The 20,824-nt window shown below is 44.2% G+C and overlaps 1 protein-coding gene across 1 annotated transcript in view; it reads left to right on the forward strand.

The window, feature by feature from the left end:
* LOC139410294 (tumor protein p63-regulated gene 1-like protein) overlaps positions 1-8,331 on the forward strand; it is a 66,885-nt gene extending 58,554 nt beyond the window's left edge. The window contains exons 5-6 of the mRNA XM_071155784.1: positions 4,688-4,841; positions 7,930-8,331. Coding sequence (XP_071011885.1) covers positions 4,688-4,841; positions 7,930-8,124 — 349 coding nt within the window. The 3' untranslated portion in view covers positions 8,125-8,331. The remainder of the gene's footprint in view (positions 1-4,687; positions 4,842-7,929) is intronic.
* The last annotated feature ends 12,493 nt before the right edge of the window (positions 8,332-20,824 follow it).

The following is a 20,824-nucleotide window of genomic DNA, read 5'->3' on the forward strand; positions in this document are numbered from 1 at the left end:
TCCAGGCAGGGAGACTGTCCAGGCAGGGAGACTGTCCAGGCAGGAAGACTGTCCAAGCAGGAAGACTGTCCAGGCAGGGAGACTGTCCAGGCAGGGAGACTGTCCAGGCAGGAAGACTGTCCAGGCAGGAAGACTGTCCAGGCAGGAAGACTGTCCAGGCAGGAAGACTGTCCAAGCAGGAAGACTGTCCAGGCAGGGAGACTGTCCAGGCAGGGAGACTGTCCAGGCAGGGAGACTGTCCAAGCAGGAAGACTATCCAGGCAGGAAGACTGTCCATTCAGATAGTATCCTAGTCTATCACATCCATACAGGCAGGAAGACTGTCCCGTATGGATGTTTCAACATCAAATCAAATCAATTTTATTTGTCACATACACATGGTTAGCAGATGTTAATGTGAGTGTCGCGAAATGCTTGTGCTTCTAGTTCCGACAATGCAGTAATAACCAACGAGTAATCTAACCTAACAATTCCACAACTACTACCTTATACACACAAGTGTAAAGGGATAAAGAATATGTACATAAAGATATATGAATGAGTGATTGTACAGAACGGCATAGGCAAGATGCAGTAGATGGTATCGAGTACAGTAAATACATATGAGATGAGTAATGTAGGGTATGTAAAGAAAGTGGCATAGTTTAAAGTCGCTTGTGATACATGTATTACATAAAGATGCAGTAGATTATATAGAGTACAGTATATACATATGAGATGAGTAATGTATGGTATGTAAACATTATATTAAGTAGCATTGTTTAAAGTGGCTAGTGATATATTTACATCATTTCCCATCAATTCCCATTATTAAAGTGGCTGGAGTTGTCAGTGTGTTGGCAGCAGCCACTCAATGTTAGTGGTGGCTGTTTAACAGTCTGATGGCCTTGAGATAGAAGCTGTTTTTCAGTCTCTCGGTCCCAGCTTTGATGCACCTGTACTGACCTCGTCTTATGGATGATAGCGGGGTGAACAGGCAGTGGCTCGGGTGGTTGTTATCCTTGATGATCTTTATGGCCTTCCTGTGACATCGGGTGGTGTAGGTGTCCTGGAGGGCAGGTAGTTTGCCCCCGGTGATGCGTTGTGCAGACCTCACTACCCTCTGGAGAGCCGTACGGTTGTGGGCGGAGCAGTTGCCGTACCAGGCGGTGATACAGACCGACAGGATGCTCTCGATTGTGCATCTGTAGAAGTTTGTGAGTGCTTTTGGTGACAAGCTGAATTTCTTCAGCCTCCTGAGGTTGAAGAGGCGCTGCTGCGCCTTCTTCACGGCGCTGTCTGTGTGGGTGGACCAATTCAGTTTGTCCGTGATGTGTACGCCGAGGAACTTAACTTACTACCCTCTCCACTACTGTCCTGTCGATGTGGATAGGGGGGTGCTCCCTCTGCTGTTTCCCGAAGTCCACAATCATCTCCTTTGTTTTGTTGAGTGTGAGGTTATTTTCCTGACACCACACTCCGAGGGCCCTCACCTCCACCCTGTAGGCCGTCTAGTCGTTGTTGGTAATCAAACCTACCACTGTAGTGTCGTCCGCAAACTTGATGATTGAGTTGGAGGCGTGCATGGCCACGCAGTCATGGGTGAACAGGGCGTACAGGAGAGGGCTCAGAACGCACCCTTGTGGGGCCCCAGTGTTGAGGATCAGCGGGGTGGAGATGTTGTTACCTACCCTCACCATCTGGGGGCGGCCCGTCAGGAAGTCCAGTACCCAGTTGCACAGGGCGGGGTCGAGACCCAGGGACTCGAGCTTGATGACGAGTTTGGAGGGTACTATGGTGTTAAATGCTGAGCTGTAGTCGATGAACAGCATTCTCAGATAGGTATTCCTCTTGTCCAGATGGGTTAGGGCAGTGTGATTGCGTCGTCTGTGGACCTATTTGGGCGGTAAGCAAATTGGAGTGGGTCTAGGGTGTCAGGTAGGGTGGAGGTGATATGGTCCTTGACTAGTCTCTCAAAGCACTTCATGATGACGGAAGTGAGTGCTACGTGGCAGTAGTCGTTTAGCTCAGTTACCTTAGCTTTCTTGGGAACAGGAACAATGGTGGCCCTCTTGAAGCATGTGGGAACAGCAGACTGGGATAAGGATTGATGATAATTGATAACATGATAATTCTGTTCAGTAATAGACACATGAAGAGACCCAGCTTCCTGTGTATTTCTGAGAAGAGAAGGAAATGTATTTAGAATGCTGCTGTTGCTCAAAAACATCACATTTTGAATTGAATTATTGAAGGACGAGGTTACATACAGGTTACATACAGGTTACATACAGTTACATACATACAGGTTACATACAGGTTACATACAGGTTACATACATACAGGTTACATACATACAGGTTACATACATACAGGTTACATACATACAGGTTACATACAGGTTACATACAGGTTACATACAGGTTACATACAGGTTACATACATACAGGTTACATACATACAGGTTACATACAGGTTACATACATACAGGTTACATACAGGTTACATACAGGTTACATACATACAGGTTACATACATACAGGTTACATACAGGTTACATACAGGTTACATACATACAGGTTACATACATACAGGTTACATACAGGTTACATACAGGTTACATACAGGTTACATACATACAGGTTACATACATACAGGTTACATACATACAGGTTACATACAGGTTACATACATACAGGTTACATACATACAGGTTACATACAGGTTACATACAGGTTACATACATACAGGTTACATACATACAGGTTACATACAGGTTACATACAGGTTACATACAGGTTACATACATACAGGTTACATACAGGTTACATACATACAGGTTACATACAGGTTACATACAGGTTACATACATGTTACATACATACAGAATACATACAGATGACATACATACAGGTTACATGCAGGTTACATACAGGTTACATACATACATGTTACATACATACATGTTACATACATACATGTTACATCCATACAGGTTACATACATACAGGTTACATACATACATGTTACATACAGGTTACATACAGGTTACATACAGGTTACATACATACAGGTTACATACAGGTTACATACAGGTTACATACAGGTTACATACATACAGGTTACATACAGGTTACATAAAGGTTACATACATACAGGTTACATACATACAGGTTACATACAGGTTACATACAGGTTCCATACATACAGGTTACAATCATACAGGTTACATACAGGCTACATACAGGTTACATACATACAGGTTACATACAGGTTACATACATACAGGTTACATACAGGTTACATACAGGCTACATACATGTTACATACATACAGAATACATACAGATGACATACATACAGGTTACATACAGGTTACATACATACAGGTTACATACAGGTTACATACAGGTTACATACATACAGGTTACATACATACAGGTTACATACAGGTTACATACATACAGGTTACATACAGGTTACATACAGGTTCCATCGGCAGTTTACTGTTAGTTGATTATTTGTGTTGAATGGTTCTGTTGTTCCTTCAAGACTCTCATTCTGTTCCTCTGTGTGTTTTCAGGGGAGGGTGTGACTGTCATTCTGTTCCTCTGTGTGTTTTCAGGGGAGGGTGTGACTGTCATTCTGTTCCTCTGTGTGTTTTCAGGGGAGGGTGTGACTGTCATTCTGTTCCTCTGTGTGTTTTCAGGGGAGGGTGTGACTGTCATTCTGTTCCTCTGTGTGTTTTCAGGAGAGAAGGAGAGGGTGTGATTTGTCATTCTGTTCCTCTGTGTGTTTTCAGGGGAGGGTGTGACTGTCATTCTGTTCCTCTGTGTGTTTTCAGGAGAGGGTGTGACTGTCATTCTGTTCCTCTGTGTGTTTTCAGGGGAGGGTGTGATTTGTCATTCTGTTTCACTGTGTGTTTTCAGGAGAGAAGGAGAGGGTGTGATTTGTCATTCTGTTCCTCTGTGTGTTTTCAGGGGAGGGTGTGATTTGTCATTCTGTTTCTCTGTGTGATTTCAGGAGAGAAGGAGAGGGTGTGATTTGTCATTCTGTTCCTCTGTGTGTTTTCAGGGGAGGGTGTAATTTGTCTTTCTGTTTCTCTGTGTGTTTTCAGGAGAGAAGGAGAGGGTGTGATTTGTCATTCTGTTCCTCTGTGTGTTTTCAGGAGAGGGTGTGATTTGTCATTCTGTTCCTCTCTGTGTTTTCAGGAGAGAAGGAGAGGGTGTGACTGTCATTCTGTTCCTCTGTGTGTTTTCAGGAGAGAATGAGAGGGTGTGACTGTCATTCTGTTCCTCTGTGTGTTTTCAGGAGAGGGTGTGATTTGTCATTCTGTTCCTCTGTGTGTTTTCAGGAGAGAAGGAGAGGGTGTGATTTGTCATTCTGTTCCTCTGTGTGTTTTCAGGAGAGGGTGTGATTTGTCATTCTGTTCCTCTCTGTGTTTTCAGGGGAGGGTGTGATTTGTCATTCTGTTCCTCTGTGTGTTTTCAGGAGAGAAGGAGAGGGTGTGACTGTCATTCTGTTCCTCTGTGTGTTTTCAGGAGAGGGTGTGATTTGTCATTCTGTTCCTCTGTGTGTTTTCAGGAGAGGGTGTGACTGTCATTCTGTTCCTCTGTGTGTTTTCGGGGGAGGGTGTGACTGTCATTCTGTTTCTCTGTGTTTTCAGTGGAGGGTGTAATTTGTCATTCTGTTTCTCTGTGTGTTTTCAGGAGAGAAGGAGATGGTGTGCGTGTGTTCTGGGACCGGCTAAGGGAACCCTCATTCTCGTCTCGGTGGAACCCGTTCGCTACAGACTACCCATTCAGCACCTTTACCTATCACCCTGTCAGGAACATAGACCACAGGTTCACTGCTCTCTGTGAGGTGAGCTTTGTGATGTGTACCATCCTGCCACCCTACCATATTTCACCCTACCATCTTACATCCTACCACCCTACCATATTTGACCCTACCATCTTACATCCTACCACCCTACCATCTTACAGCCTACCACCCTACCATCCTACCTCCCTACCACCATACCATCTTACGTCCTACCACCATACCATCTTACATCCTACCACCCTACCATCCTACCTCCCTACCACCATACCATCTTACATCCTACCACCCTACCATCTTACATCCTACCACCCTACCCTCCTACCTCCGTACCACCATACCATCTTACATCCTACCACCCTACCCTCCTACCTTCGTACCACCATACCATCTTACATCCTACCACCCTACCATCTTACATCCTACCATCTTACATCCTACCATCCTACCCTCCATACCACCATACCATCTTACATCCTACCACCCTACCATCTTACATCCTACCATCTTACATCCTACCGTCTTACATCCTACCACCCTACCATCTTACATCCTACCACCCTACCCTCCTACCTACCGTACCACCATACCATCTTACATCCTACCATCTTACATCCTACCATCGTACCATCTTACATCCTACCACCCTACCACCTTACATCCTACAACCCTACCATCTTACATCCTACCACCCTACCCTCCTACCTCCTACCTCCGTACCACCATACCATCTTATATCCTACTACCCTACCATCTTACATCCTACCACCCTACCATCTTACATCCTACCATCCTACCATCTTACATCCTACCACCCTACCATCCTACCTCCCTACCACCATACCATCTTATATCCTACCACCCTACCCTCCTACCTCCGTACCACCATACCATCTTACATCCTACCACCCTACCCTCCTACCTCCGTACCACCATACCATCTTACATCCTACCACCCTACCATCTTACATCCTACCATCCTACCATCTTACATCCTACCACCCTACCATCCTACCTCCCTACCATCCTACCTCCCTACCACCATACCATCTTACATCCTACAACCCTACCATTTTACATCCTACAACCCTACCCTCCTACCTCCTACCTCCGTACCACCATACCATCTTATATCCTACTACCCTACCATCTTACATCCTACCACCCTACCACCTTACATCCTACCATCTTACCTCCTACCACACTACCATCTTACATCCTACCATCCTACCATCTTACATCCTACCACCCTACCATCCTACCTCCCTACCACCATACCATCTTACATCCTACCACCCTACCCTCCTACCTCCGTACCATCATACCATCTTACATCCTACCACCCTACCCTCCTACCTTCGTACCACCATACCATCTTACATCCTACCACCCTACCATCTTACATCCTACCATCCTACCATCTTACATCCTACCACTCTACCCTCCTACCTCCGTACCACCATACCATCTTACATCCTACCACCCTACCATCTTACATCCTACCATCCTACCATCTTACATCCTGCCGTCTTACATCCTACCACCCTACCATCTTACATCCTACCACCCTACCCTCCTCCCTCCGTACCACCATACCACCTTACATCCTACCACCCTACCATCCTACCTCCCTACCACCATACCATCTTACATCCTACAACCCTACCATCTTACATCCTACCACCCTACCCTCCTACCTCCTACCGCCGTACCACCATACCATCTTATATCCTACTACCCTACCATCTTACATCCTATGACCCTACCACCTTACATCCTACCACCCTACCATCTTACATCCTACCACCCTACCATCTTACATCCTACCATCCTACCATCTTACATCCTACCACCCTAACATCCTACCTCCCTACCACCATACCATCTTACATCTTACCACCCTACCCTCCTACCTTCGTACCACCATACATCCTACCACCCTACCATCTTACATCCTACCATTCTACCATCGTACATCCTACCACCCTACCATCCTACCTCCCTACCACCATACCATCTTACATCTTACAACCCTACCATCTTACATCCTACCACCCTACCCTCCTACCTCCGTACCACCATACCATCTTACATCCTACCACCATACCATCTTACATCCTACCACCCTACCCTCCTACCTCCGTACCACCATACCTTCTTACATCCTACCACCCTACCCTCCTACCTCCGTACCACCCTACCATATTACATCCTCCCACCCTACCATCCTACCTCCCTACAACCATACCACCATACCATACTGCTACCCCTTATATCCTACCGACAAACTGTGCCGATTCAACATGTAGAATAGTCGGGAAATTAATAGAACATTGCAGCCGATGTTCTGTGGTCAGAGGTGATAGAAAGGCCAAACGCTGTTTTTATCTTTTCCTCATTCTGGCATGTTTCCTCTTCCTCTCCTCTCTCCCTCCTCCTCTCTTCCTCTCTCTCTCCTTCTCTCTCCCTCTCTCTCTCCTTCTCTCTTCCTGTCTCTCTTCCTCTCTCCCTCTCTCTCTCCTCCTCTCTCCCTCTCCCTCTCTCTCTCCCTCCTCTCTTCCTCTCTCTCTTCCTCTCTCCCTCCTCCTCTCTCCCTCTCTCTCTCCTCCTCTCTCCCTCTCTCTCTCCCTCTCTCTCCCCCTCTCTCTCTCCCTCTCTCTTCCTACTCTCTCTCTCTCCTCCTCCTCTCCTCCTCTCTCTCTCCCTCCTCTCTCTCCCTCCCCTCTTCCTCTCTCTCTCCCTCCCTTCTTCCTCTCTCTCTCCCTCCTCTCTCCCTCCTCTCTTCCTCCCTCTCCCTTCTCTCTTCCTCTCTCTTCTTCCTCTCTCTCTCCCTCATGTTCTCCTCCTCTCTTCCTCTCTCTCTCCCTCTCTCTCTCCCTCCCTCCTCCTCTCTTCCTCTCTCTCTCCCTCCCCTCTCCCTCCTCTCTCCCTCCTCTCTTCCTCCCTTCTCTCTTCCTCTCTCTTCTTCTCTCTCTCTCCCTCCCTCCCTCCCTCCCTCCCTCCCTCCCTCCCTCCCTCCCTCCCTCCCTCCCTCCCTCCTCCTCTCTTCCTCTCTCTCTCCCTCTCCCTTCCCTCTCTCTCCCTCCTCTCTTCCTCTCTTCTTTTATCTCTCCCACCCTCCCTTTCTCAGATCCAGAGTTTCCGTGAGCAGCTGATGGAGGTAGCCCAGAAGGCCCACCTAAAGATGCCCGTCCCTGGCAAGGCCAACGGGGTCCTGGTGCTGAACCAGCCCCTGCTCATCGAGGCCTACGTGGGTCTGATGTCCTATATCGGTAACCAGAACAAACTGGGGTACAGTCTGGCACGGGGAAACGTTGGGTTTTAATCTAGGATTTTTTATTTGTTCTTTTCAATGTACAATAACTACTTCATTACTTAACCCTATTTTACAGTTGTGGCCGAGTTACAGATTTGAAGTAATATTGTAAAATAAAATGGTATACATCGGGTTTTAAAAGCTCTAGTGAGACATTTTTAAATCTACATTTGTACTTGATTTGCTCCTGAACACTTTGTTTACATTTATTTAGTCAGATTTACAGATTTGAAGTAATATTGTCTATTTGTATTTAATAGTACACAACATGGAAGGAAGTGTTTTTACCCTCATTTCATATGTGGTTTAGAGGTGATTTGTTGGTTGGTTTTCTTGGCTTGTTCAACTAAAGTCTGTCTAAAATTGAAACGTATGTAGTTCTCTATCATTAGGATTACCTACAGGACTAAGGTATTAGTCTACTGTAATTTCATACTAATTACCATGCCAAATTGTTCCTGCCGTCACAGTCAATAAAGTTTTCGCATTACCATCCGTGACTGTACAGCTCTGATTTACAATCCTCTAACTGAGTCACTGAATGTACAAACAGACATTTCACCAGGCTCCCGAGTGGCACCAGCGGTCTCAGGCACTGCATCTCAGTGCTAGAGACGTAACTACATACCCTGGTTCAATTCCTGGCTGTATCACAACCTGCCGTGATTGGGAGTCCCAGCGTCGTCTGGGTTTGGCCGGTGTCATTGTAAAGTAACGTCATGAGTGGTGATTATGGTTCATTGTTTAGCTAGCTACATGTCTTTAACAAAAGACTCCACGATGCAAGTAACCATTTCGGGTGCGTTCGTAAATTCAGTCTGGCCGTCTACTCCGATTTCAGAGCCCTCTCGCCTGAGTGTGCCAGAGCGCAGAATAACTGATGAATTTACAAACGCTCAACACCCGTTGAATATGGCCCGGTGTCAGTAAACGTCTGCAAAAAAATAGTAATTAAATGGTTGCAGCAACAGTCACCATCTGGATAACATGGAAACAGCCTAAGCATCTCTGCTAGGGATAGGTAAAACGGTCAGGGTTTGTGTCACCCCCTGACCTTAGTTATCTATGTTTTATGTATTATTTTGGTCAGGTCAGGGTGTGACGAGGGTGGGAATGTGTGTTTTGTCCTGTCTAGGGTTTTTGTATATCTATGGGTTTTTTGTATGGCTAGGTAATGTAGGTCTATGATGGCCTGAATTGGTTCCCAATCAGAGGCAGCTGTTTATCGTTGTCTCTGATTGGGGATCCTATTTAGGTTGCCATTTTCCATTTAGGTTTTGTGGGTTATTGTCTATGTGTAGTTGCATGTCAGCACTAGTTGTTTATAGCGTCACGTTCGTTTTGTTAGTTTGTTTAAGTGTTCTTCATTTTAATAAAAGTAGAATGTATTCCAATCACGCTGCGCCTCGTTACGATGAACGTGACAGTTTGGGGGGGTCTAAAGCTTTAGAGGGAACGATGCTGAACGAGTGTAAAGAAAGACGAGCTCTCCAGTAGGTACCAAAACATTTAAAGGCCATTTTCTCAAAAGTGAGTTTACAAGTTGATCAAATTTCAAAGCAGAATAACTTTCCCATTGTTCCTCAAATGCAGTGTATATACAGTGCCTTGCGAAAGTATTCGGCCCCCTTGAACTTTGCGACCTTTTGCCACATTTCAGGCTTCAAACATAAAGATATAAGACTGTATTTTTTTGTGAAGAATCAACAACAAGTGGGACACAATCATGAAGTGGAACGACATTTATTGGATATTTCAAACTTTTTTAACAAATCAAAAACTGAAAAATTGGGCGTGCAAAATTATTCAGCCCCCTTAAGTTAATACTTTGTAGCGCCACCTTTTGCTGCGATTACAGCTGTAAGTCGCTTGGGGTATGTCTCTATCAGTTTTGCACATCGAGAGACTGAAATTTTTTCCCATTCCTCCTTGCAAAACAGCTCGAGCTCAGTGAGGTTGGATGGAGAGCATTTGTGAACAGCAGTTTTCAGTTCTTTCCACAGATTCTCGATTGGATTCAGGTCTGGACTTTGACTTGGCCATTCTAACACCTGGATATGTTTATTTTTGAACCATTCCATTGTAGATTTTGCTTTATGTTTTGGATCATTGTCTTGTTGGAAGACAGGTCTTTTGCAGACTCCATCAGGTTTTCTTCCAGAATGGTCCTGTATTTGGCTCCATCCATCTTCCCATCAATTTTAACCATCTTCCCTGTCCCTGCTGAAGAAAAGCAGGCCCAAACCATGATGCTGCCACCACCATGTTTGACAGTGGGGATGGTGTGTTCAGCTGTGTTGCTTTTACGCCAAACATAACGTTTTGCATTGTTGCCAAAAAGTTCCATTTTGGTTTCATCTGACCAGAGCACCTTCTTCCACATGTTTGGTGTGTCTCCCAGGTAGCTTGTGGCAAACTTTAAACAACACTTTTTATGGATATCTTTAAGAAATGGCTTTCTTCTTGCCACTCTTCCATAAAGGCCAGATTTGTGCAATATACGACTGATTGTTGTCCTATGGACAGAGTCTCCCACCTCAGCTGTAGATCTCTCATCCAGAGTGATCATGGGCCTCTTGGCTGCATCTCTGATCAGTCTTCTCCTTGTATGAGCTGAAAGTTTAGAGGGACGGCCAGGTCTTGGTAGATTTGCAGTGGTCTGATACTCCTTCCATTTCAATATTATCGCTTGCACAGTGCTCCTTGAGATGTTTAAAGCTTGGGAAATCTTTTTGTATCCAAATCCGGCTTTAAACTTCTTCACAACAGTATCTCGGACCTGCCTGGTGTGTTCCTTGTTCTTCATGATGCTCTCTGTGCTTTTAACGGACCTCTGAGACTATCACAGTGCAGGTGCATGTATACGGAGACTTGATTACACACAGGTGGATTGTATTTATCATCATTAGTCATTTAGGTCAACATTGGATCCTTCAGAGATCCTCACTGAACTTCTGGAGAGAGTTTGCTGCACTGAAAGTAAAGGGGCTGAATAATTTTGCACGCCCAATTTTTCAGTTTTTGATTTGTTAAAAAAGTTTGAAATATCCAATAAATGTCATTCCACTTCATGATTGTGTCCCACTTGTTGTTGATTCTTCACAAAAAAATACAGTTTTATATCTTTATGTTTGAAGCCTGAAATGTGGCAAAAAGTCGCAAAGTTCAAGGGGGCCGAATACTTTCGCAAGGCACTGTATACTATTTTGTAGCTCTGTGTCTCTACTTTCATCCAATATGATAATCAAATGTTGCTTCATAAGACAGACTCTAGGCGGTCGGTCACATATACTCTATGTCTCTCTATTTATGAGTGGGATTCTTGGGAACTGATTTCCTAAATAAAAATCCTGGTGATTTTACACATAAACAATCAAAACGTCAAATTAAAACTTGGAGACGTAGAGAATAGGGTACCATTTGGGATGTAAACTTCTTTCTGCTCAGAGATGATCCATGCCTCATTCTGTGTCTTACAGACTCTCTGCTAGGTTTATAGTGTATTATCACAGTGAGCAAAGCAAGGGGCATTTCCACTGATTTGTATGTGTACCATGTAACCTGCTGTCATGCTTGTATCTATAACACTGGGCCCTAACAATCACCACAAACTCTCTAGGTCCAATAGGGGAGAGGCGTTGTGCCGTGAGGTGTTGCTCTATCTGTTTTTTGAAACCAGGTTTGCTGTTTATTTGAGCAATATGAGATGGAAGGAAGTTCCATGCAGTAATGGCTCTGTACTTTGCCTTCGGAAAGTATTCAAACCTCTTAACTTTTTCCACATTTTGTTAGGTTACAGTTTTATTTTAAAATTGATTAAATGTATTTTTCCCCCATCAATCTTCAGAAAATACCCCATAATGACAAGTTAAAACAGGTTTTTAGAAATGTTTGCTGATTTATAAAATATAAAAAACTAATATGACATTTACATAAGTATTCAGACCCTTTACTCAGCACTTTGTTGAAACACCTTTGGATGTGATTACAGTCTTGAGTCTTCTTGGGTATGACGCTACAAGCTTGGGGCCCCTTGTATTTGGGGAGTTTCTCCCATTCTTCTCTGCAGATCCTCTCAAACTCTGTCAGGTTGGATGGGGAGCGTCGCTGCACAGCTATTTTCAGGTCTCTCCAGAGATGTTAGATTGGGTTCAAGCCAGGGCTATGGCTGTGCCACTCAAGGACATTCAGAGACTTGTCCCGAAGACAATCCTGAGTTGTCATGGCTGTGTGTTTAGTGTCGTTGTCCTTTTGGAAGGTGAACCTTTGCCTCAGTCTGAGGTCCTGACCGCTCTGGAGCAGGTTTTCATCAAGGATCTCTCTGTACTTTATTCCGTTCATCTTTGCCTCAATCCTGACTAGTCTCCCAGTCCCATCCGCTGAAAAACATCCCCACAGCATGATGCTTGCTAACATTTCCCCACAGCTAAACTTGCTAACATTTCTAAAAACCTGTTTTTGCTCTGTCGTTATGGGGTATTGTATGTATTTGGTGAAGGGAAAAACTAACAATTAAATCCCTTTTAGAATAAGACTGTAACGTAACAAAATGTAGAAGAAGTCAAGGGGTCTGAATACTTTTTCGATGCCCACAAGGACACATACTATCCTTGTGGGTATCAAACAATTACCATTCAAAATCCTTATTTTCCATAGCTCTTTAACCTATCCCTTAACCTTAATGCTTAACCCTTAACCTATCCCTAACCTCTAACCCTAACCCTAACCTGAATCCCTAATCTTAACCCCTAACCCTAACCTTAACCCCTAACCCTAACCTAACCTTAACCCCTAACACTTAACCTAACCTAACCTGAACCCCTAACCCTTAACCAAACCTGAACCCCTAACCCTAACCCTTAACCTATCCCTAACCTCTAACCCTAACCCGAATCCCTAATCTTAACCCCTAACCCTAACCTTAACCCCTAACCCTAACCTAACCTTAACCTCTAATCCTTAACCTAACCTTAACCCCTAACCCTAACCTAACCTTAACCCCTAATCCTTAACCTAACCTTAACCCTTAACCTAACCTTAACCCCTAACACTTAACCTAACCTAACCTGAACCCCTAATCCCTAACCTAACCTGAACCCCTAATCCTTAACCTAACCTTAACACCTACCCCTAACCTTAACCCCTAACACTTAACCTAACCTAACCTGAACCCCTAATCCTTAACCTTAACCCCTTAACCTAACCCTAACCCCTAACACTTAACCTAACCTAACCTGAACCCCTAATCCTTAACCTAACCTTAACACCTAACCCTAACCTTAATCTAACCCTTAACCTAACCTTTAACCTCTAACCCTAACCCCTAACCTTAACCCCTAAACCTAACACTTAACCTAACCTAACCTGAACCCCTAATCCTTAACCTAACCTTAACACCTAACCCTAACCTTAACCTAACCCTAACCCAACCCTAACCTGAATCCCTAATCTTAACCCCTAACCTTAACCCCTAACCCTTAACCTAACCTAACCTGAACCCCTAATCCTTAACCTAACCTTAACACCTAACCCTAACCTTAACCTAACCCTAACCCAACCCTAACCTGAATTCCTAATCTTAACCCCTAACCTTAACCCCTAAACCTAACCTTAACCCCTAAACCTAACCCTTAACCTAACCCTTAACCTAACCCCTAAACTTAACCCTAACCGTAACCCCTAACCTTAACCCCTAACCTTAACCCCTAACCTTAACCCCTAACCCTTAACCTAACCCTAACCCTTAACCTAACCCTAACCCTAACCTTAACCCCTAAACCCCTAAACCTAACCCTAACCCTTAACCCTAACCTTAAGCGCTAGCCCTTCAGTTGATCCAGAAGTCTTCACAAGGGCAGTAAAACAAGGAACGTTTGGACAAGTGGGGACATATCGCCGGTCTCCACAATAAAAAGGTTATTAAATAACTTGTCTGAGAGCCGAGCACATAAAGCACTGTAGTTAGTTAGAGCCCTCCAGACGTATTTCACTGGGCAGGGTTTCACAACGACATTAAAACTGACTTAGTGCTTTATATTGTTGTTTCGCAAGAGGAACATTAAAATAAGATGTCATTCAGATTTCTGTACTGCAATTACGCTGCATTTGATCATGGCTTGAGAAGTCCATCCATTGAATCTTGTTTGTTTATTATTGGACACAATACTGTAGCTAAAGTTTAGAAGGCTATAGTCCATCTTACATACCTGAATGACTGTTTACCTACCTGGATGACTGTTTACGTCCCTGAATGACTGTTTACCTACCCGAATGACTGTTTACATACCCGAATGACTGTTTACCTACCTGCATGGCTGTTTACGTCCCTGAATGACTGTTTAAATACCCGAATGACTGTTTACCTACCTGGATGACCGTTTACCTACCTGAATGACTGTTTACGTACCCGAATGACTGTTTACGTACCCGAATGACTGTTTACGTACCCGCATGACTGTTTACGTACCCGAATGACTGTTTACGTCCCCGAATGACTGTTTACGTCCCTGAATGACTGTTTACGTACCTGAATGACTGTTTGCTTACCTGAATGACTGTTTATATACCTGAATGACTGTTTATATACCTGAATGACTGTTCAGTGATGGGTTATTGTAATGTCTCATGTCATCATCTTTCGCTATAATAAAGGTCATCGCTGAGGTGTTTTTCTGTGCTGGTTTCTTAAGGAGACCATAATTGCCTGTTTTAAATCATCATGTTGTGAAGGTGTGTTTTTATGGCCCTGAAATTACCTCCTCACCACAGGGAGGCGCCGTGGGGGAAAACATATATGATTTCATGGATCTTTGGCAGAGAAAGTGCAGAATACTCATAATATTTATATCACTGTGGTGTAGAGCTCTGTTCATTTTAATTTCAAATCATGAACAAAGGAGTAGTTCTCAATTTTATTTAACCTTTTATTTAACTAGGCAAGTCAGTTAATAACAAATTCTTTTTTTACGATGACAGCCTACGCCAGGCCAAACCCTACCCTAACCTGGATGATGCTGGGCCAATTGTGCGCAACCCTATGGGACTCCCGATTACGTCCGGTTGTGATACGGATCGAACCAGGGTCTGTAGTGACACCTCGAGAGTTGTAAGCTTCCATTTATCTATCTAAGCTGCATCTACAGTGTAGATGGTGGTACATTAGGTCACTATCTAAAAGTGACTACATTTCAGTCTCTTCTCCCTCTCTCTCTCTCTCTCTCTCTCTCAATCTCTCTCCCCTCCTCCTCCTTCTCTCTCTCTCTCTCTCTCTCTCTCTCTCTCTCTCTCCCCTCATCCTTCCCCCTCTCTCTCTCTCCCCCTCTTATCCTTCCTTCCCTCTCTCTCTCTCCCCTCATCCTTCCTTCTCTCTCTCTCTCTCTCTCTCTCTCGCTTTATTTCTCTCTCTCTCCCCTCATCTCTCTCTCTCTCTCTCTCTCTCTCTCTCTCTCTCTCTCTCTCTCTCTCTCTCTCTCCCATCATCTCTCTCTCTCTCTCTCTCCCATAATCTCTCTCTCTCTCTCTCTCTCTCTCTCTCTCTCTCCCATCATCCATCTCTCTCTCTCTCTTTCTCTCTCTCTCTCTCCCATCATCCTTCCCTCTCTCTCTCTTTCTCTCTCTCTCTCTCCCATCATCCTTCCCTCTCTCTCTCTCTCTCACTCTCTCTCTCTCTCCCCTCATCCTTCCATCCCCCTCTCTCTCTCTCTCTCTCTCCCCTCATCCTTCCATCCCTCTCTCTCTCTCTCTCTCTCTCCCCTCATACTTCCTTCTCTCTCTCTCTCTCTCCTCATCCTTCCTTCTCTCTCTCTCTCTCTCCTCATCCTTCCATCCCCCTCTCTCTCTCTCTCTCTCTCTCCCCTCATCTTTCCTTCCCTCATCCTTCCATCCCTCTCTCTCTCTCTCCTCATCCTTCCTCCTTTCTCTCTCTCCTCATCCTTCCTTCTCTCTCTCTCTCTCCCCTCATCCTTCCATGCCCCTCTATCTCTCCCTCTCTCTCTCCCCTCATCCTTCCTTCCCTCTCTCTCACTCTCTCTCTTGCTCTCTTGCTCTCTCTCTCTCGCTCTCTCTCCTCATCCTTCCTTCTCTCTCTCCTCATCCTTCCTTCTCTCTCTCTCTCGCTCTCTCTCTCTCTCTCTCTCTCTCTCTCTCTCTCTCTCTCTCTCTCTCTCTCTCTCCCTCTCCCCTCTCTCTCTCTCTCCTCATCCTTCCTTCCTTCTCTCTTTCTCTCTCTCTCTCTGTCTCTCTCTCTGTCTCTCTCTCTCTCTCTCTCTCCCTTATTTTTGCAACATAAAAACCCCATTGAAACTAAAGGAATGGGAGCGTCCTTAAGATGATAATCTCATTGCCATAGACGTATTCATGTTCAATCTTTTCTAGTGTATTAACTGATTACAGCATATCATCATGGAACCAGGACATCAGGTTTTGTGTAATTAAACAGTAACCTCATCAGGTTTATGTGTAAATAAACAGTAACCTCATCAGGTTTTATGTGTAATTAAACAGTAACCTCATCGGTTTTATGTGTAATTAAACAGTAACCTCATCAGGTTTTATGTGTAATTAAGCAGTAATTACAAGATTTATAAATATGTCAAACAAAAGATTTTACAAAGAATCTTGAATACTAAAAGTCTGTTGATTTAGCATGGGTTGAAGGAGGCTGTGTAGCTGTCGGGGTTTGGAAAGGTAGAAAGATGTGCTTGATTTAGAAACTGCTGTTTTAAATAGTGCCAGTGATGCTTACCTGTGCATTCAGGTGTGTGTCATTCAAGGAAGCATCCTTCAACCCATGCTAGAATGCCTGCATTCAGGTGTCATTTAGGTGTGTAAGTATGGCTGCATTCAGGTGTCATTTAGGTGTGTAAGTATGGCTGCATTCAGGTGCCATTTAGGTGTGTAAGTATGGCTGCATTCAGGTGTGTGTCATTTAGGTGTTCTAGAATGGCTGCATTCAGGTGTTCTAGAATGGCTGCATTCAGGTGTGTGTCATTCAGGTGTTCTAGAATGGCTGCATTCAGGTGTGTGTCATGCAGGTGTTCTAGAATGTCTGCATTCAGGTGTGTGTCATTCAGGTGTTCTAGAATGTCTGCATTCAGGTGTGTGTCATTTAGGTGTTCTAGAATGTCTGCATTCAGGTGTGTGTCATTCAGGTGTTCTAGAATGTCTGCATTCAGGTGTGTGTCATTCAGGTGTTCTAGAATGTCTGCATTCAGGTGTGTGTCATTCAGGTGTTCTAGAATGTCTGCATTCAGGTGTGTGTCATTCAGGTGTTCTAGAATGTCTGCATTCAGGTGTGTGTCATTCAGGTGTTCTAGAATGTCTGCATTCAGGTGTGTGTCATTCAGGTGTTCTAGAATGTCTGCATTCAGGTGTGTGTCATTCAGGTGTTCTAGAATGTCTGCATTCAGGTGTGTGTCATTCAGATGTTCTAGAATGTCTGCATTCAGGTGTGTGTCATTCAGGTGTTCTAGAATGTCTGCATGGGCGAGGTGCAGAGCAGCGAGATTAATGACCTGAGAGGCGTTCTAATCAGCGTTCCATTCTGGGAAGGTAAGCCAGCGCCCCGGGGGAGAGAATATGGGTTGAACTTCACTCCAGTTATATTTACTAAAATAACATCTAACTGATCAACTGGCAGCTTGTCTCTCCTATTCATGACAATAGGCAGAGATTAACGTTAGTCTTTCTGCACGGCACAGAGCAGACTGAAAACTATATTTGTGCAGTGTGGACAAAGTCATAGGGAATAAAAAAAAATCTAACAATTTTTTCAGAATGGCACAAATTCCCCGATATCAGGGTACTCATGTCAACATGTTTGCTTTCAGAGCATATTTGCACTGAGCACATCCAATCCAATCGTGCTAAATTAGCTATGCACCTTTTAAAGACAATGTTTCCGTGTTTTCGGCTCAGTAGGAAATGACCTTTAAATGGTGCATAGCCGACAGAATGCAACCCGGATTGAATAGGAAATGACCTTTAAATGTTGCATAGCCGACAGAAGGCAACCCGGATTGAATAGGAAATGACCTTTAAATGGTGCATAGCCGACAGAAGGCAACCCGGATTGAATAGGAAATGACCTTTAAATGGTGCATAGCCGACAGAAGGCAACCCGGATTGAATAGGAAATGACCTTTAAATGGTGCATAGCCGACAGAAGGCAACCCGGATCGGATCCTGGCGTAATTGTACAAAGTGTTGTTCAAGGTAGTGCGTCAGTGAATCTGATTTTACTGGTTATCAGTGACCATAGTCAAATGACCTTTCTCTGTTGTAGAGCTCGTTGTGAATTCATCTGAAACACCCATTCAGTTCGGTAGATGTTGTGGGTAAAATCCCAAGTACTTTCTACATATTTGTATAAGAAACCACATATCTGAGAAGAGGAACAGCGAGGTGTGAAGGATCCTTCTCCCTACGTAGAGGTCAGCGGCATCATATCGGCTGGCTGGTAGTCCTCTGCTGTTATTATCCCTAGTCAGGCCCAACTACTTCCTTGTTTTTGGACAGTCATGCCCAACTACTTCCTTGTTTTTGGACAGTCAGGCCCAACTACTTCCTTGTTTTTGGACAGTCAGGCCCAACTACTTCCTTGTTTTTGGACAGTCAGGCCCAACTACTTCCTTGTTTTTGGACAGTCAGGCCCAATAGGGAATGTGGGTGCCGTTTGAGATGCACTCCTTGTCAGTCCCAAGTAGTTGGATGGTTGGACTGATCTGAAACAAGATTCCTTATTGCCCTGAAGTGGAATGTGATTGGCTGTGTAAGTGATGGGGCTTAAAGAAGCTCTCCAGAATGCCCATGACCTCGGCTGACCCCCAGCCTGCGTCCCAAATACAAGGTTATTTGTCACGTGCTTTGTAAACAACAGGTTTAGACTAACAGTGGAATGCTTACATACGGGCTTACTTACTTACTTACAAATAAATGCTTACTCACCCTATGGGCCCTGTTAAAAAGTAGTACACTATATACAGATAGGATACCATTTGGGACTCAATGAGCTGGGCTGCCTGGGATCATTGGGATGCTCCGGGCGTCAGAGTAACTTTAGACACATTCTGGAAGACACTAGATCCTGATGTGGCATGCAGCCTGCTCTGATCTCCTTCACAGGAACACTTAGTCAGAGCTTCTAGAGATCAGGGAGGGGCCGCATCGATTCCCCCCCTCAAAAAAAAACATTTGGTGGGGGAGTTCAGTATGGGTCTCAATTTACTGTTGAGAGTTAAATAGTAGAAGTAGTTATCTTGTTACGTCAGACACTGACCATGTCAGCTAACAGTTTTTAGATTGTCAAGTTAGTTTATCAGCCGCCGGCTATTTCAACTTGTAGTAGTCATGGTTGAATGACTGACCCCTTGGGGTTGCCCATTGATTCTGTTAGTCACTCGCACTCAGATATCATATTAAAAACTGAAAACATTATTCTCCACCCCCATGGCAAAATGGGTAGAATTGCAGGAAATGAGCTGTAAAACTGCATGTGTTCCTGTCCACCCCCATGGCAAAATGGGTAGAGAGAATTGCAGGACATTTTTTTAAATAAAATTGCAACATTTGCTCTGGAATCTCCAGCCTCCATCTTCATGTCTGTTTGTTCCGTAAACATGCTGCACCTGTCCATGGAATGCTGGTTGCCAACCAACAATGGAATGCTGGTTGCTAACCAACCAGACTGACTATATGCTATGACCCTCTCCCTGGCCTCTCTCCTCGTCTCTCTGTTTTCCATCCGTGTATGTGTTTGTGAGTGCAAGTGTGTGTGTGTGTGTGTGTGTGTGTGTGTGTGTGTGTGCGCGCGTACATTCATAACACCGTGTTCATAAGGATATGTTTGGGCCAGAAGATAGACAAGATATCTGTCTAGCTTGCTCTCAGGCCAGGGTGACAGAGAGAGGGTTTTCCCTCTCCAGGCAGCTGTCACTGTTGTGTCTGAAGCAGCACACGGATCTGAACTCTGAGAGGAACACTAGTTTGCATCTCAAATAGCACCCTAATCCCTACAGACTGAACTCTATATAGTGTCCTACTGTTGGTCAAAATCGAGCGATGAAACGATGATTTGGGACGGCAGGGTAGCCTAGTGGTTAGAGCGTTGGACTAGTAACTGGAAGGTTGCAAGTTCGAACCCCCGAGCTGACAAGGTACAAATCTGTCGTTCTGCCCCTGAACAGGCAGTTAACCCACTGTTCCTAGGCCGTCATTAATTTGTTCTTAACTGACTTGCCTAGTTAAATAAAGGTAAAATAAAAAAATAAAATAATTCTGTGGAGCAACCGGTCAGTTCCAAGTGGAACAACATCTACCTTATTTTTTCTGATAGACGTAACACCATTCTCCATGTAGTCGTTTACTAATTGATAAGATCTATTGATAAGAGATATTGATGAGATCTATTGATGAGATCTATTGATGAGATCTATTGATGAGAGATATTGATAAGAGTTAATGAAAATAGATATTGATAAGAGCTATTGATAAGAGCTATTGATAAGAGTTAATGAAAATAGCTATTGATAAGAGCTATTGATTAGAGCTTTTGATTAGAGCTATTGATAAGAATTCATGAAACGAGCTATTGATTAGAGCTATTGATTAGAGCTAGGTAAATGAGTAAACTGTTTGGTTCAGGGGATTGTAAATATCAATGACGTTTGTTTTAGATCTAGTTTACCTTCTGATCGCTGGAGACGAATGTGAA

Source organism: Oncorhynchus clarkii, chromosome 5 (genome assembly GCF_045791955.1).
Source record: "Oncorhynchus clarkii lewisi isolate Uvic-CL-2024 chromosome 5, UVic_Ocla_1.0, whole genome shotgun sequence".
Classification (NCBI taxonomy): Eukaryota; Metazoa; Chordata; class Actinopteri; order Salmoniformes; family Salmonidae; genus Oncorhynchus; species Oncorhynchus clarkii.